The sequence below is a fragment of the Crocuta crocuta genome, unplaced genomic scaffold (genome assembly GCF_008692635.1).
Source record: "Crocuta crocuta isolate KB4526 unplaced genomic scaffold, BGI_CrCroc_1.0 scaffold727, whole genome shotgun sequence".
NCBI lineage: Eukaryota > Metazoa > Chordata > Mammalia > Carnivora > Hyaenidae > Crocuta > Crocuta crocuta.
Genome location: NW_027527964.1, coordinates 59,819 through 77,818, shown reverse-complemented (window position 1 = coordinate 77,818; position 18,000 = coordinate 59,819). Strand labels below are relative to the sequence as shown.

Genomic DNA, 18,000 nt, shown 5'->3' with positions numbered 1-18,000 from the left:
TTTTTTTTTTTTTTTTGCTTTCTATTTTTTAGAAGTTTATTACTTTCATCTTCTGTCATCTCCCTTCTCTCGTTCTCATTGTCCTTGTGGGCTTAGGAGGACATTCTGGGGTGTGTCACTCTTTTAAAGGAAGATACTATTTTGGCAGCTAGTGCCGCACAGAGGTTGCTGTCTGCTGATAGGCATTTGTGTATGTTCCCCAGAGGCAGTGGTTTGTCGTCTCTTTTAGGAGCTTATAAACTAAAGATAGATGTCAGTTACCCGCATTTTCATTTTGAACTGCTTAGCCATTTGGAAAAACTCCAAAGGCTAAACTCTAGTATTACTGTTAAATGTTTTTTCATTGCACTGTTCTTAATTCTGCCTTCTCTTTTGCTCAGGCCCAAGGGGTATCTGCCTCTAGAAAAACTGCCATTCAGAATATAATGGAGGAGCAATTCTCTCTGTGCTGGGGCTATCTAGCCTAAAGACTAGACTAGCTTCCAAATGGACATCTTAGATTATTTGCCCATCAGTTGCTACTGAGCTCGAAACACAAACCTGCCCCTCTTCACACTACTGACTCTTTTTGTTTTCTATTTTATGTTTCATTTACTTTTGAGAAAGAGAGAGAGACAGAACACGAGCATGAGAGGGACAGAAAAAGAGGGAGACACAGAATCTGAAGACAGGCTCCAGGCTCTGAGCTGTCAGCACAGAGCCCAATGTGGGGCTCGAGCTCATAAGCCGTAGATCATGACCTGAGCTGAAGTCAGACACTTAACCAACCAGGTGCCCCTCCACTACTGGCTCTTTCTAAAGCAGAATTATAAATATGTTTAATCTCTTACAGGATATTCAAATAGAAGCCTTGCTGATGAGAGCCTGTGAGCCCATAATTCAGAATTTTTGCCATGTAAGTAATGTCTGGAGAAATGGACTCGAAATAAAACCAAATTCACTGGGACTTTGTGCATTGCACTAACCTCTGTCTTCAGCACGTATTACTTCTGAATGATCATCACATTGACAAGTTAAACTTGAAAATGTAAACAAAATTAAGAGAAGGGTGCCACCATCCTGGGAAACCTTATTTGATTATCCTTGGTAGGTGGCCCTGGTATACGCTTAGCATCAGTTGTGGAGACGCCCTTTACAGGGGACGGGAGAGGCCCTTCTGAGCATCACTGTGTTGCCACCAGTACAGCAGCCCGGGGTTTGTTAGCATTAATAGTAGCTGTCCCTCCCAACTGTCTTCTTGTAAATTAAATTAATTCTGTTATTTTATTACTTTATTCACTTAGTGAACTAGCTAAATTGTAGGGGTGAAACCCTACAAGAACCATAAGGATCTCAAACCAGGAGGCAGTGTTGGATGTGATGCTGAAAGCCAGCTGCTGGCATCATGTAGGGGAAGGAGTAAAAGTCCCACACAGTACATGCTCTCGTTGGAGCTTCTTGCAACTTGCTGTGCAAATACTGAATGTTTATCCCTTGTAATTTCTCGGGCTTATCTGGTATAATTTATGAAGTATCTTGTTGGTGAAGCCTCTAGAATCAGTCTCGTTTTCCATTTTTTTATGAACTAGGGTGCACAATTTGTTCATTAATTGTTAGAAATGAAATGTTAAGTGTGCACTGCCTTCCCCAGGATGTGGCAGATAACCAGATAGACTCTGGGGACCTGATGGAGTGTCTGATTCAGAACAAACACCAGAAGGATATGAATGAGAAGTGCGCCATTGGAGTTACCCACTTCCAGCTGGTGAGTAGCACCAAGCAAATTCTAACTGTCTTGGCTGCTTGGATGGCTCTGAATTCCTTTCTTTTCCAGAGCATCAGAGTACCTCTCCCGTGAAAAATCTTTTTTTTTTTTTTTTTTTTCAAGTAAATGTCCCTGTGGTTCTCAAAAAATATGGTCTTTTCCACTATGGCCAGGCACGATGGTAGGCTCTGGCAATGCAGTTCTAAAGATAGAGTCTGTACCCTTAGGGGAACAGATGGTCCGGTAGGAATAGAGATGAGTCACATTGCTTGCTTTTCATAAGATATGTTAGCCTTTGCTTGGACAGCAAGTATGAGTGGGATCTGCTGTTCTGTCACTGTTCAGTTCAGCAGCCCAAATGTGTATCAATATCCTGGACTTTTAAGCCTTTTTTTTCTTTTAAATCATACTACCCAGGTCTGGCGTCCAATAAGGTTAAACTGTACTCTTCACAGTTACACACATGTAAAGAAAGTGTTTCTGGTAAAGCAAGCAGTTAATTCCCAAGAGGATGAAATCTGTCATCTGTATAAAAGTGACCTCTTCCCAGGGCCTGTGGCCTACATGGCTGCCTTTACCAAATGATATTGAGGGTCTAGCATGGCCACTGGAGACAGTGGGCAACAGACAAACCCTGCCCTTGTCAGTTCTGTGTTCTAGTAAGAGAAAGACACAAAAACATGTTTACAAATAAGTACAAAGTCTCAGGTGGGCCAGAGCTGCAAAAGGGCTAGAGGATGAAGGAGAAAGGGGACTTGAGACGGAGATGTTTGAGTAGAAATGCCGAGGAGGTGATAGAACAGGCCAGGGGAGATCTGGGAGAAGAGCTTCATGGCAGAGGGAGCAGCACGATTGAAATAGCAGGGCCCCCCGAGTACCCTTACCAGAGGGAATAATGGGGAGGTTGGGAGGTGACCAAGTCTGAGACAGAGGGCAAGTTTCACAGGGCCTGAAAGGTGGGCTTCTACGGTCTCTGTGCAGTCAGCCAGCACTGCCGACTGGAACTTGCCACAGAGCTGCTGATTTTCTTTCTCATCATTTTTTTCAGGTGCAGATGAAGGATTTTCGGTTTTCTTACAAGTTTAAAATGGCCTGCAAGGAGGATGTGTTGAAACTTTGCCCCAACATAAAAAAGAAGTATGTAGCTTTTAATTGATTGATTCTGCTTCCCTCAACTCTGTATGAATGTCGTGTGTACTGGTAGGATTAGCCTTGGAGGCCTGCACACTCCCTTGGTAGTATGGCTGCACACTTGGGTTGTGTGGCCACATGATCCTCGTAGCTGCCTGCAGCCACGGGGCGGTGGTGCGGCCTGGGGGTGGTAGTTCTGACACAGAGAGCCTAGAGGCTAACGGGGCGATTTTAATGTTCCCAGTTTCAGGCTGTCCAACGAAGAGGCAGATTCACATTGTTACTTAGAGAAGCAAGTTAAGATATGAATAAGAGGTTAACTGACTTCCAACATCATTCCATTATGTTAACTCTTTAGAAGAGCGACAGGGGCTTTTACTGAATTAGAAGTCTAGTGAGGAAACAAAAACTTTATCCATTTAAGAATTTGGTCTTAGGGGCGCCTGGGTGGCTTAGTCGGTTAAGCGTCCGACTTTCGCTTAGGTCATGATCTCACGGTTCGTGGGTTCGAGCCCCGCGTCGGGCTCTGTGCTGACTGCCAGCTCGGAGCCTGGAGCCTGTTTCAGTCTGTGACTCTCTCTCTCTCTGACCCTCCCCTGCTCATGCTGTCTTTCTCTCACTCTCCTAGAAATAAATAAAAATCTTTAAAAAAAAAAAAAAAAAAAAGAATTTGGTTTCAGGGCACCTGAGTGGCTCAGTCGGTTTAGGCATCTCACTTTTGATTTTGGCTCAGGTCATGATCATCTCACAGTTAATGAGTCGAAGCCCTGCATCGGGTTCTGTGCTGACAGTGCAGAGCCTGCTTGGGATTCTCCCTTTCTCTGCTCCTCCTCTGCTCACACTAGCTGTCTCTCAAAAATAAACGTTAAAAAAAAGAATTAGATCTTAATGAAGAGAGTGATGGGCTTTTACAGCATGGCTGCCTGAATCCTTCTATCTTACTCTTTGCAAAGGTGTGTTTCTAGAACACATCTCTCCCATAAATCAAGTTCCCATTTTGCTCAGGGTTCTATACCTCTCAGGAGTGAATTTCACAGGTCATCAAAGAAAGACACAGTCTAGAGTTAAGAGCAGCATTCCTCTCTGGTCACATGTTTTTAACAAAACAAGCATTGAATTGTCCTCGGGTCCCCTCTCTGGCCTCCCTGCCTGTCAGGATTGTAGTCCACCTTCAGACATTTGTGACATACAGTCAGATTACTGATTTTAGCGTTCTGTAAACACAATGAGACTGCTAGAAAAGGCATTCAAAAATGTAAAGGGGGGTTCATGCATTCTGGAGTGTTGATGTGGCCCCTGCCCCAGCCCAGGTCTGTTGGCTCTCTGCCCTCATGTGGCTCCAGCCAGTCTCAGCCTTCTCCTTTCCTTGGCAGGGTGGACGTGGTGATCTGCCTGAGCACCACCGTGCGCAATGACACTCTACAGGAAGCCAAGGAACACAGGGTGTCCCTGAAGTGCCGCAAGCAGCTGCGGGTGGAGGAGCTAGAGATGGTAATGCCTCGTAGCACAGCCTCTGGTCCCAGAAACACGGTGGCAGGGTCTAGAAAGTTGGGTGAAGGGTGAGGACAAATTGAAAGATTTTAGCCACTATTAAGATGTTAGGACTTGGAGCCTTGTGCTGAAATCTTAACATGTGACAGCTTCTTGCTTCACTTTTCCTAACTGATAAAGTATTTTTACCACACATAACTGGAAGCTCACTGTAGGACAAGCATCACATTGTTATGTGATGCAATCCGTGCATCGGTAACGTCCTCAAGGATCAAGGGTCTCTCCCTATTCGCTCTGCTGGTCATGGTACCGGCCTCATGGTAAGCCTGCTTTCCGTCGCCATGGCTGCCTGCAGCGGCTCTGGCCTCCTGCTCCACGTCGTCTCCGGCAGGAAAGTAGAACAGGAGAGACCTCCTTTCTCCCCCACAGCCTGTAGCCAGATCCTTCCCTCAATTTGCTTGTGTCAGCTGGAGATCTGTGCCCACTCCCTGACCCACAGCAGTCTCCAGGGGAAGGCCGTGCCCTGACGAGCTTACAGATCACAAGGCACGACAGTTACTGGCAGGTCAGCTGCAGTGTGCGCTCTAATGGGAAACTTCTTTATGTTTGAGGTTAAGCTAAACAGCTAAAAATGTTTAGTGTCTTCCGTATTGTGAATTCTACTTATTTCACTTCAGTCTAAACAAAAACTAAAACCTAGTAATGAACACCAAACACCAGTAATATTGCAAAAGTTGCGTTACCAGATTTTCACATAGGAAGGGAGTGATTCAGTGGTAATTATGTGTAGGTGGAGCTCTCCTCGATGTCCTATTGTAATTGAGACTTTGGGTCTCTCGCTTTGGACCTCGCTCTTTCCATAAAGTAATAATAAAAGTAGAAGTCTACATTTATGTAATGCCTTAATTTTCTGAAGTGGTTTTCACATCATCTTATCTTACTTCATTTCACAGCAGTCCTGCAAAGGGGCCAGGGTAGGTGACAGGATTTTGTTTTGCAAAGAAAGGCCAAGGCCATCTAGCTAGTTAGTGCAGAATCGAAACTAAATCCCAGCTTTCCTTTTACTGCGGCGGCCCCACTGCTTCTATTTTGCCATGTAGAAGTTATGGTCACTAGACAAGATCGGTCAACACACGAATATGTGGACGCTTGACATCTCCAGTTTAGAATAAGCTCACTGTTGCATGCTGGCTCCCTCCCATGCAGACAGAGGACATCCGTCTGGAACCAGACCTGTATGAAGCTTGCAAGAGTGACATCAAGAACTACTGTTCCACTGTGCAATATGGCAATGCTCAGGTAACTTTTTATTTTTTAATTGTGAAAATGTGAAGGTAACATTTTGGGGCACCTGGGTGGCTCACTTGGTTAAATGTCTGAATTTTTATTTCAGCTCAGGTCATAATCTCATGGTTTCTGAGTTTGAGCCCCACATTGTGCTCTCTGCTGGCCGTGAGGAGCCTGCTTGGGATTCGCTTTCTCCCTCCCCCTCTCTCTCTGTCCCTACCCTGCTTGTTCCTTACCTGCATTCCTTTTGTTCTCCTGTTTATTCTCTTCCCTCTTTCAGGTTACCTTGTCCTTCCCCACTTTGTCTGCCTAAGAAGCTCTTCACGATCTTCCAAATGCCTCCTCCTCCCTAGCTTTTTTAACACTGGGTACTTCCAGAATTGATTACTCCCTTACTCTGCCCACTGCATAGAAGTTCTTAACTACAAGCTACATAGGAATCACCTGGGAAACTTTGTTTCTTTATTACACAGAACTGGGCCCTATCCTGAATTAGTCAGGAATGAAGTACAAGCAAGTGATTTTTTTTTCCCTTTTAATGTTCTTCCAATGACTCAGCTACATTTCTAGTTCAGGGCATTGCCCTGAAAGCACCACACTGGTGCTTTAGCCTTTGAGATAGTGGCTTCGTTATCGCCTTGTATCTGCTATTGCTGATGTCTGTCTCACTCTCGTTTCTGTGCAGATCATCTACTCTGAATTTTCTCTTAATCCTTAATGATCCATAATTCCACTGGCATGTAATCAGGGATGGAGTTTTAAAATTTTCTTTATCCTGGTTGGCTCTTTCAGTCTCAGAATTCATGTTTTTCTCAGTTTGGGTAAATTTCTCAATTATTGTTTTTTTCAAATACTGCCTTGCTATTCTTTCCTTCTGGAACTCATATTAGACAGTTGGAACATCTGAATCTGTCCTCCAGGTCTCTTCACTTTTTCTTTCATACTTGCCATTTCTTTGTTATTTGTACTGCATTGAGGTAATTGCTCATGTCTACTCCCAGCTTAAAGATGTATTCTTCTGTCCATTCTGTTTTTAGAGAGACCACCAGTTAGGGTTTTATTTTTTTGTTTGCAAAATCTGTAATTGGTTCCTTTCATAACCATCTATTCTTGATTCTGGTTTACCGTTTCTTTCTATATTGTTCTAAGGATATTAAATATATATTTTTAATTGTTCTCTTTTTCCTCTCAGTTATTTGGTGATTCTTGGTTGTTCCTTGAGGATTTCATAGAAGCCTCATGACTTTATGCTGTAGCTGTAGTTCTTGAAGATTCCCATCTGCTTCCTTTCTTGACCATTTAAAAAATTTTTTTAATGTTTATTTATTTTTGAGAGAGAGAGAAAGACAGAAAGACACAGAATCCATAGCAGGCTCCAGGCTCTGAGCTGTTCAGCCCTGACGCAGGGCTCGAACTCACAAACTGTGAGATCATAACCTGAGCCAAAGTCGAGGTTTAACCAACTGAGCCACCCAGATGTCCCTTATTTTTTTTTTAAATTTTTTAATGTTTTATTTATTTCTGAGAGAGACAGACAGAGAGACAGTGTGAGCAGGGGAGGGTCAGAGAGAGAGGGAGACACAGAATCCTAAACAGGCTCCAGGCTCCGAGCTGGCTGTCAGCACAGAGCCCAACGTGGAGCTCAAACCCACAAACTGTGAGATCATGACCTGAGCCGAAGTCGGACGTCCAACCGACTGAGCCACCCAGGCGCCCCCCTCATTTTTTTTATATATATAATATTTAAAATGTTGGTGTAGGGAAGAGGAGATTTCAGAATATACTTAATTCACTATCTTAAAATCCATCATGTGGCACTTTATGCTTTTATGTTAACCCACTCTTTTTTTTTTTTTTTTTTTAAATGTTTAGTTATTTTTGAGAGAGCAAGAGACAGGGTGCAAGCAGGGGAGGGGCAGAGAGAGAGGGAGATACAGAATCCGAAGTAGGCTCCAGGCTCAGAGCTGTAAGACCGTGACCAGAGCCAAAGTTGGATGTCCAATGAACTGAACCACCCAGGTGCCCCTCATCTTTTTTTTTTTTTTTTAGATGTTTATTTATTTTTTGAGAGAAAGAGGNCCCCTCATTTTTTTTTTTTTTTTTTAGATGTTTATTTATTTTTTGAGAGAAATAGTGGGGTGGGGGTTAGGGAAAGAAAGAGAGGAAGAGAATCCCAAGCAGGCTTCACAGTGTCAGTGTAGAGCCTGATGCAGCGTTTGATCCCACAAACCATGAGATCATGACCTGAGCTGAAATCCAGAGTCAGACGCTTAACTGACTGAGCCACCCATTTATTTGGTTAGTTAGTCAGTCAGTCAGTCAGTCTCGTTTATTGTAGTTGTTGATAAAAAGTTTGCCCTATGAGACCGTGTATTTTTATCAGAGGTAAGAACTGGGCCTCATACATACCTGGCACCTATTGTGAATCTTGAGTGGGTTTCCTTCCCTTTAGCCTCCAGTGCAGTCTGCCTAACTTATCCATTATTGTTATATAGTCTGGTTCACTGTTAGCCTTGAAGCTGTAAATCTGTAAGGATGATTCTCCTTGGTGAGGAAATTCTGATTCCTCTTACCTCAGAATTAGGAATGGAATGAAAGAGAGGGGACGCACTAAAAACTGAATGCTGTAGTCAGAACACATGGATTATCAATCCCTGATACATCCCTTAACTTGACCATAATTCTTATGCCCTAGATTATTGAATGCCTGAAAGAAAACAAGAAGCAGCTAAGTACTCGTTGCCACCAGAAAGTTTTTAAGCTACAGGAGACAGAGATGATGGACCCAGAACTAGACTATACACTCATGAGAGTCTGCAAGCAGATGATAAAGGTAAGGGATCCAAAACCAGGGGCTAAGCACAGGGTAAGTAAAAATAACAACATAAGTTCTTTAAACTTTGGGGCAAATTTGTATAATCTTTCCACTCCCCTTGTTTTATACAGAGGAGACAGTGGTTCTCATGGTATGGTCCCTAGCCCAGCTGCATCATCACTCCCTGGGAACTTATAAATGCTTGGGCCCCACCCTCTATCTACTGAATCAGAAACTCTGGTAGCAGAGCTGTCAGCTTTAACAAGCCTTCCAGTTAATTGTGATGCAGGCTCAAGTTTGAGAACCACTGAGCTAAGCTAACTGACCTCACTTTGACCTAAGGCACAAGTAAATAGATACCCAGTAAATATAAGATTGGCTTTGAGTGCGGTTAGTGGTAGGTATATTGAGAAAGTGACCACCAAATGTCCCGATCATCCACCTACCACAGTCAAAAGGTTTTTCTGTTCTACAAGTTCTTTTGTTTCGTATACTTCTCCAATGAATGTTTGCTGCCACAAGGCTAACTTGAGAACCCAGATGCCAGTTCTTGGTTGTATCCACATGTATAAAGAGATTAAATTTAAGGTTCTGATACCTTTAAAATAAAATAAATCAAAATGCTTTATTAAAATAGAATTTTACTTAAAGAATAACATACTGCTTTAAAATAAAATGCCCCTTTTCACTCTATCAGATACCAAATAGAGTTGTGAAAGTTAGAAATGTCTTTAGCTAGGCCTGGTAGATTGGATTTCTTTGTAAAAGCTGAAATGTCTGGCTCTAATCTGAGGGAATTTTGTAAGATTTTGATGACTTTTATAAAAATCAATCAGCAACCCATGTCAGCAACCTATATTAAGATATCAATAAACTGTAATTAGCAGATAGAGGTGGAATTTATTATTAGTCCAAAATAGATCTCTGACTTCAAGCACACCAACAAGTGTACAGGGGCCAGCCCTACCACACAGTTTGGTAGCACGCACAGCCACCATAGTTAAAAGATGAACTAGGCAGGCCTTCCCCTACATACCTGTTCACATTGGTTGGTGGGTAATTTTTAAGTTTCCCATTGAGATTGGGTAGATAAGGCTTGAGGGCTACCTGGCCACTTAGTACAGTGTTATGTTTGTACTTAAACAGTATTTAAGGTCATGAGTTGCCATGTAATGTAACATAGCCATGCAGGTACAGAATCAATCCTGTGCAAAATAGGAAACAGTAAGGGTAGTAGGAAGAAATGTGAAAGATACAGTACAGAATTGAAAAAGGGAAAGTTGAGGCTGGGTGTTTATTCAGGCATAGCTTTTTCTCTTGTACCAAGTGATATCTTCAAGCTGATTTTGTCATTAGCTCACCAGTAGATGGAACAGTGATACAGACGGTGTTCATTGCCATATTTGGGTAACTATGTTTGTAAATCTTCGTTTCTTGCAGAGGTTCTGTCCGGAAGCAGATTCCAAAACTATGTTGCAGTGCTTGAAGCAAAATAAGAACAGTGAATTGATGGATCCCAAGTGCAAACAGATGATAACCAAGCGCCAGATCACACAGAACACAGGTAACATCATGGCTTGGCTTTTCTGGTCCCACTGAGTGTGCCTTAAATGGAGCCGAGTCGACATATATTTGCCTAATTAAACTACAGATATTTTGTTGCCCATGGATTTCAAGGAAGAGTCTAGATGTAATCAAAATTAACATATTCTTCCTTCAAAGAGTATTTGGAAGAACAGAATGAAAGTCATAGGAAAGAGGAGACAGAAGAAGTCAAGGCTGGAGTTTTTTGAAAAGTCTAGAGATTTAACAGAACTTCACGCATGTGGCATGAGAATATATGGGTAATGTCTTTTAGAACAGAGAAATTTCAGCTCTTAGTTGCAAGACCTTCTATCATAGTGGGCAAGATGAGTTGAGTATTCTCTTCTCAGTGTTTTCCAAAACATCTCTGTCTCCACATCTACCCTTTTATTAAATTATATTGCTGATTAAAAACATTGCAGTCGGGACTCCTGGGTGGCTTAGTCGGCTTGAGCATACAGCTTTTGATTTCAGCTCAGGTTATGATCCCAGGGTCTTGGGATGAGCCCTGTGTTACGCTCCACGCTGAGTGTGGAGCCTGCTTAAAATATTCTCCCTCTCCTTCTGTCTCTCTCTCTCTCAAAAAATAAAGAATAGGGCATCTGGGTGGCTCAGTCGGTTAAGCATCCGACTTCGGCTCAGGTCATGATCTCACAGTTCGTGGGTTCGAGCCCCGCGTCAGGCTCTGTGCTGACAGCTAGCTCAGAGCCTGGAGCCTGTTTCCGATTCTGTGTCTCCCTCTCTCTCTGACCCTCCCCTGTTCACGCTGTCTCTCTCACTCTCTCTCAGAAATAAATAAAACATTTAAAAAAAAATAAAAACATGTGCCCATAAAAATTTTTTTTTTTTTAATTTAAAAAATAAAAACGGTGTAGTGAATGCTTGGTAAGTGTTTAGTGAATAAACATATCAGTAGTTCATTTGTGGTCATTAACATAATATGCACCCTTTTGAAAGGTAGATCTCTAATATTTGTGAATCCAGGTCGAATATTTCATCACATACTTATGACTTTCCACTCTAGATTACCGCTTAAACCCTGTGTTAAGGAAAGCCTGTAAAGCTGACATTCCTAAATTCTGCCATGGTATCCTGACTAAGGCCAAGGATGATTCGGAACTGGAAGGTCAAGTCATCTCTTGCCTCAAGCTGAGATATGCTGACCAGGTAAACAGTTCTGGGCTCTCCACAGAGGTATGTTTATAGAGGCCACTCTACTCAGGAGTAGAAGCCCTTACTTCCTTTGTCTTTGGAAGCTTCTAGCTTACTCCTACTTTCCCAAGACCTTTTTCATACCTTCCCAAACCAGGGACCAAATAAAAAGCTGAAGCTGTCTGATAGGTTGATGAACTCTCCTTTTGTCACATATAGCGGCTCTCTTCAGACTGTGAAGACCAGATCCGGATCATTATCCAGGAGTCTGCTCTGGATTACCGACTAGATCCTCAGCTCCAGCTACACTGCTCAGATGAGGTAGGATTTGGATGGTTGTGAACAGAGCTGGTCAGAGAAATGTTTAGGGGAGAAAAGTTCTGTACTGTCTTGCCCTTCAGCCCTGAATCCAGGTTAGTTGAAGGCCCATCTTCTGGACTCTTCATTGTTTGAGTTTCTGGTTCCCTTTGACACCGAGTTAGACTTGGCACATTGGTCCAACACTATACAGTGTTGGTTCTGTAATTCTCTATTGTACTAGAGTGTTGTTTTATTATCTGTCTCAGTATAGTTTGTTACTCCCTTCTCCTTATTTCTTTTTTTTTTTTAATTTTTTTTAATGTTTTATTTATTTCTAGGAGAGAGAGAGAGACAGCGTGAGCAGGGGAGGGTCAGAGAGAGAGGGAGTCACAGACTCTGAAACAGTCTCCAGGCTCTGAGCTGGCAGTCAGCACAGAGCCCGACGCGGGGCTCAAACCCACGAACCGCGAGATCATGACCCAAGCAAAAGTCGGACGCTTAACCGACTAAGCCACCCAGGCGCCCCCCTTCTCCTTATTTCTGATGCTCGACCTAGAATTCTCCAAGACTTACCAGAAAGAGAAAGTGCTCCAGGGGTACCTGGCAGGGCTCAATTAAATGTCCGACTTCAACTCAGGTTATGATCTCACAGTTCGTGGATTCAAGCCCCACATTGGGCTCTATGCTGACAGCTCAGAGCCTGGAGCCTGCTTCAAATTCTGTCTCTCTCTCTCTGCCCCTCCCTACCTTGCACTCTGTCTCTCTCTCAAAAATAAATACATAAATGTTTAAAAAAAAAAAAGAAAGAAAATGCTTCTATAATAGCACTAAAGAAATGCCTGTCTTTCAACTTTATTTGACTTCCTAGCTAGAAAAGCCCATGTGAGTTCATCGCAGCANGAAAGAAAAAGAAAAGCCCATGTGAAGAACTGTGTTCAACATATGTCAGTTTTAGGGGATCATAGCTAAAGATTTTTTTAAAGAAGCTTACTCAAAGCTGTCCAACGAAGACTAAGTTTTTTTTTTCAATGTTTCTTTGTTTTTGAGAGAGTGAGAGAGAGAGCATGAGCAGGAGAGAGGCAGAGAAAGAGGGAGATACAGAATCTGAAGCAGGCACCAGGCTCTGAGCTGTCAGCACAGAGCCCGATGCGGGGCTTTAACCCACAGACTGACTGTGAGATCATGACCTGAGCTGAAGTCGGATGCTTAACCGACTGAGCCACCCAGGCACCCCAAGGCTAAGTTTTTAATCTTTGTATGGACTGTGTTTTAGAACCCCTTCATGTATTCATCTGTGTGTGTGTGTGTTGCTAAGTTGTAAATCTGGGTTGACTCTGAACCTTTATAAATGTCAAGCATTTGCTTTTAGTATTGCTAGCTATGTAACCTTCCTCCTGTGGAATCAAGGAATAGCCGCCTTTGTGACCAGTCCTGAGACAGTCCGACTCAAATGTCTGGGTTGACAATATTAACATTAGTATACTGATGGATTTTCCACTCTGTGTGCTAGTACTTGTGGCAGTGAATGGAGCCCAGCATCTCATCCAGAATAGGAGGTGGGATGTGAAGTCCACCAGGAGACTGAGAACACATCTGGGCCTTGTGGGAGGGTCACCACATATGCAGGTTTCAGAGACAAGGTTTCTGGTGAGAGCAAAGATGGCCTTGTGTTTTGTGTGTCTCTGAAACAGATCTCCAGCCTGTGTGCTGAGGAAGCAGCTGCCCAGGAGCAGACAGGTCAAGTAGAGGAGTGCCTCAAAGTGAACCTGCTCAAAATCAAAACGGACGCGTGCAAGAAGGTAAATGCTGCCAGGGGTCTTGTTTCCCTGCCTGCTCTTCCCAAAACATTTTCTTCCCTTCTGATGCTATAGTCTGCACATCTTAGCAGGAACATCTAGCCTTCCTTCCCGGAATTATATGCTCTTCCCTCTTAGGCAACTTTCATTGGATTCTTGACAATTAATCACCTGTAACTTAAATGTCCTCCCACATGTACTGATTATGAACATGTCTGATCCCCATGACCAGGCCATGGTTTAAATGCCCTGTGAGTGCAGTACCAAAAGCAAAATGTCAAGTCCAATATATCAGTACATATACTGCATTCATAAAAATCATTTCAGAAATAGCATATAAAAACAAAGTTATCAAAACATGACTGCTAGGTATACATTATCTTGGAAAATTGCAAATGAAATGATATATTTGATCTTTTTTAAAAAGCTTTCTTTCTTTGAAAAGTGTTTCAGTGATGTCATTTTTGAGTCACTGAATATTGTACACAGATATTTTCATCTGCTGAAATGTTTCTGATTCCACGTGGCCTGAGGAATGATGGAAGTTGGCTAAAAGCTAAATCCAGTTGTTTTCCCTGAACTACTTTGTCAGATGATTCCATTTAGCTTTTTTTAATTTTTTTAATGTTTATTTATTTCTGAGAGAGAGAGAAAGACAGCATGAGCAGGGAAGGGTCAGAGAGAGAGGGAGATAAAGAATCTGAAGCAGGCTCCAGGCTCTGAACTAGCTGTCAGCCCAGAGCCCGACGCAGGGCTTGAACCCACGAACCAAGAGATCATGACCTGAGCCGAAGTTGGACACTCAACCGACTGAGCCACCCAGGCGCCCCCCATTTAACTTTAAAGAGGACTTTTTGAGTAGAATTTGAGTTTTGGTTTTTTGTTTTCTTGTTTTTATTATTGTCACTTTATAGGGCCTATAGTCTTTCTGTTGAGAGCAAACTAATTTTTATTTAAGAAAGCATTTTTGGCCTGTCGTTACCTCCTGTCTTTCAAGGATAAATGGAAGGTCTGAAGACCTGATGTCACTTCCATCATGTTTATGTTCCTCTTACTCGGGACATCTTTAAACTCAGTAAGAATTATTCTTGCAGTAGAAGTTATGCTCTATCAATCTTTTTTACTTTTGAGGATAATGGAGGTAAAGCGAAACATTTTACAAACATTTTTCTTTATTTGCTTGGGAGTTTTAAAACTCTGGTTTTTAAATTTCACATTTTCCTTCTTCCTAAAGTAAGAAAATAGCTATATTATGCCAACCAATATAAATACTAACATTTAGTGTGCAGTAATACAGAACACCAGACTGCCAGAAACCCACATCTAATCTTATAGCCCCCACTTCATTTAGCACACAGCTTTGCTCACACTCAGCCTCCGGCCTCCAAGTGTGTTGATTGAATGGATTCAGTTGCTAAAAATCTGCATTCCTTGTGTTGTACCACAATTGCCTCTCATCTCAGAGTAAGTTCTGTTGTTAACCCATACCCTTCCCTCCTTGACTTTACTCTTCATATGTAAAGTATTTGCAGATAACAAATCTGATGTATTTCCTCTATAAAGCTTCCTCTATGATTATTCTCCCTAGGAAGTGTTAAACATGCTGAAGGAAAGCAAAGCAGACATCTTTGTGGACCCAGTTCTTCATACAGCGTGTGCCCTGGACATTAAGCACCACTGTGCAGCCATTACCCCTGGCCGAGGGCGTCGTAAGTCCTATTCACTCTGGCCCTCTCTGAACTACCTTGGGAGGAGCAGACCCCCTCTGAGACAGCACTTGCGGCTACTCTGTTCTGTAGCTGCAGCACAACCACAGACAGCATCCTCTGGGGGCCTGGTTGATGCCAGGACTAGGCTTTTGTGGCAGAATGAATTTAGGAATGAATAATCCTACAGTTTTGACCTGACCTAGCCATAACCAGAGGTAAGGATCTGATGAAAAGGGAAGGTTGAATTATTTATCAGGGAAGCAAAAAGTCATCATCATGGCCCTCTTCCCCTTGTCCAAACTAGAGCAGCTTCATCAGCTTGCCTGGTGGCCACACTGGGTGGATCCTGGGCAGGTAGAAGAAAGTTGTTTCTGAGCCAGACATGCCCAGTCAAATGAGATGGTTTTAAGGGTCTCTGGGCAGCTGGTCCCTTGGAAGCTCAACATCATTTTTCTCCATGTTAAATCTTGGGTCAAATTTCCTAGAATGGATTTAACTTTGTGTAGCCTATAAATCTGAATTGTCTGGTAATGAGGTGCCCTTTTCTCCTGTCTTATAGAAATTTCTGTTCTGTATAGTTTTAGACCCTTCTTATCCCTTTTCTTCCACAGAAATGTCCTGCCTCATGGAGGCCCTGGAGGATAAGCGGGTGAGGTTACAACCTGAGTGCAAAAAGCGTCTCAATGACCGGATTGAAATGTGGAGTTACGCAGCAAAGGTAATGCCCAGGAGAATCTCCTGAGGTGACCATCTCTGTCCATTCCCCAGATATTCCACCAGTCTTCTCGTCCTTGTTGCAAGACCAGCCGGAAGTGTATTGAAAAGTTTGTCAGTGCCCCGGAAGCCTCCCCAGCTGTCTCCGAGCCTGCAGCCAGCATCTCCTTTGGCCAGTGTCCATAGGCTTTGCCAGGGCCACTGCGTTCTCCTCAGTTGCCCATAGTCCACCGTGGAAAAGCGAGTCACCTGAAGGATAGGATAAAAGCCAGCCATGCAAAGAGAACCCGGAAATCCTGCCCAGGGGAAAGCAGGCAGGCTGGCCACTGTTGTCTTAAAGCTCGTTTTTCTGATTTTAGACAGTGTTTGGCAGAATCATGTGTATGTGGAACTAGCCCTAGCCCTAGCCCTCAGCTAGGCATAAACAGGAACGCTAATAGGGTAGAGACATCGCAACAGGTGAATGTGTATGGTGCCCTGTCACATTTGGGTTGGGGGAGATTTTTTTCTGCAAAAATTCAGCCTCAACGAGAAGAGTAATAATTCTTCTCATGTATACATTGCTTTGTGGTGTATAAAACACTTTGATGGACATATTATCTCACTTGAACCTTGAAGCCCAGCAGGGTAAGTGGGGTGATTATTTCCCCACTTTACAGCGGAGGAAACTGTTAATTGCACAAGATATCTCAGTGAGAAAGTTAAGTTTCTAGATCCACATTCTATCACCCCACGTCGGGATGGACATTCCCAGTTGCCTTAGATCAAGAAAGCGGTCTGAGGAGCCCCCCTTTCCCTCCTTCTTGCCCAATTCCTCCTGTCAGATGAAAGATCAAGGGTACCAGGCAAACAGGAAAGAGCATGAAAAGTCTTCACACCTAGATGTAAGAGAAATGAAGAGAAGATATCATAGCTGTCAAAGTAGCACATACGCCCCTCACCCCTTCTACCGAAGGAACAAAATTGGCTTGGAAGCCATTGGTTAGGTGAGGCAGCAGAGAAGTGCCAAGTCCATCTCTTCCTTCCTCACTGCTTCTGCCAGGAAGCTGCTTAGCATTGCTGCAGAGATATTCCATGGCTTGTTTTGTGTCAACAGATGTCAGTGTTCAGATCATATTAATCTGAAGCCTCCCCGCTCTGTTCTGTGTATGTGGGCTGAGCATAGAAGCAGATACATGTAGCCAGGCATCTCTGGGCATACCCTCTCAGGCACCCAGGCTAAGGTGAGACCCAAAAGAGCAGGTCCTTTTGCACCCAGGGTGTCTTTCGGCCCTGATTCTACCATAGCAGGCTGCATAGAGAGAGGTCTGTTCAGAAAAGCAGGGAGGAAGACTGAGAACGAAAACTGGCTGCAGAGTCTGTGATCACGGGAGTGATGCAGTGTATTCAGTCAGCGTGAGTCATACTTGCACATTGTTCTTTTTTTTTTTTTTTAATAGTTTATTGTCAAATTAGTTTCCACATAACACTCAGTGCTCATCCCCACAAGTGTCCTCCTTCATGCCCATCCCCCCCTCCCCCCACATCCATCAGTCCTCAGTTTTTGTCAGCATTCAAGAGTCTCTCATGGTTTGCTTCTCTCCCTTTCCCCCACCATTTCCGCCCTTCTTCTCCCCCTTGTTCCTCCGTCAAGTTCCTCCTAATCCTCCTATACGTGCAAACATATGAGATTTGTCCTTCTCTGCCTGACTTATTTCGCTCAGCATAACACCCTCAAGGTCCGTCCATGTTGCTACACATGGCCAGATTTCATTGTTTCTCATTGCCATGTAGTATTCCATGGTATAGATAACCCACATCTTCTTGATCCATTCATCTGTTGATGGACACTTAGGCTCTTTCCATGTTTTAGCTATTGTGGAGAGTGCTGCTATGAACATTGGGGTACATGTGCTCCTATGCATCAGCATTTCTGTATCCCTTGGGTAAATTCCTAGCAGTTTTGCACATTGTTCTTAATTGCTTCTGATTTAATGGTGAATGAAAAGAAGTCAGGATATAGAACCAGCGTCCAGCACATCTCAACTGTTTGTTCTCTATGTTTTTTAACAATCAGAATACCTAAGAACTTGTGTGACCTTGTGTAAGTAATCACCTCCCACCCCTTGGCCTATGGGTCTTCATCTGTAAAATGGGAGGAATACAGTCTACTTTCAGGGATTGGTATGAAGACTAAATGACTGAAAATCTGTTGAGTGCTCTGCCAGGGCCTTGTGCAGCCAGGTCTTCAGTGTGAGGGATGCTCTTCAGTGGCAGGGGGCAGGGATGGTATGAGAT

At 43.3% G+C, this 18,000-nt stretch overlaps 1 protein-coding gene across 1 annotated transcript in view; it reads left to right on the top strand.

Annotated features, from left to right (window-relative positions):
* Window positions 1–18,000, top strand: part of GLG1 (golgi glycoprotein 1) — a 160,854-nt gene that overhangs the window by 137,410 nt on the left and 5,444 nt on the right. The window contains 12 exon segments of the mRNA XM_077752791.1: window positions 833–895; window positions 1,631–1,744; window positions 2,793–2,881; window positions 4,249–4,366; window positions 5,573–5,665; window positions 8,349–8,486; window positions 9,909–10,032; window positions 11,077–11,219; window positions 11,424–11,525; window positions 13,196–13,303; window positions 14,889–15,009; window positions 15,621–15,727. Coding sequence (XP_077608917.1) covers window positions 833–895; window positions 1,631–1,744; window positions 2,793–2,881; window positions 4,249–4,366; window positions 5,573–5,665; window positions 8,349–8,486; window positions 9,909–10,032; window positions 11,077–11,219; window positions 11,424–11,525; window positions 13,196–13,303; window positions 14,889–15,009; window positions 15,621–15,727 — 1,320 coding nt within the window.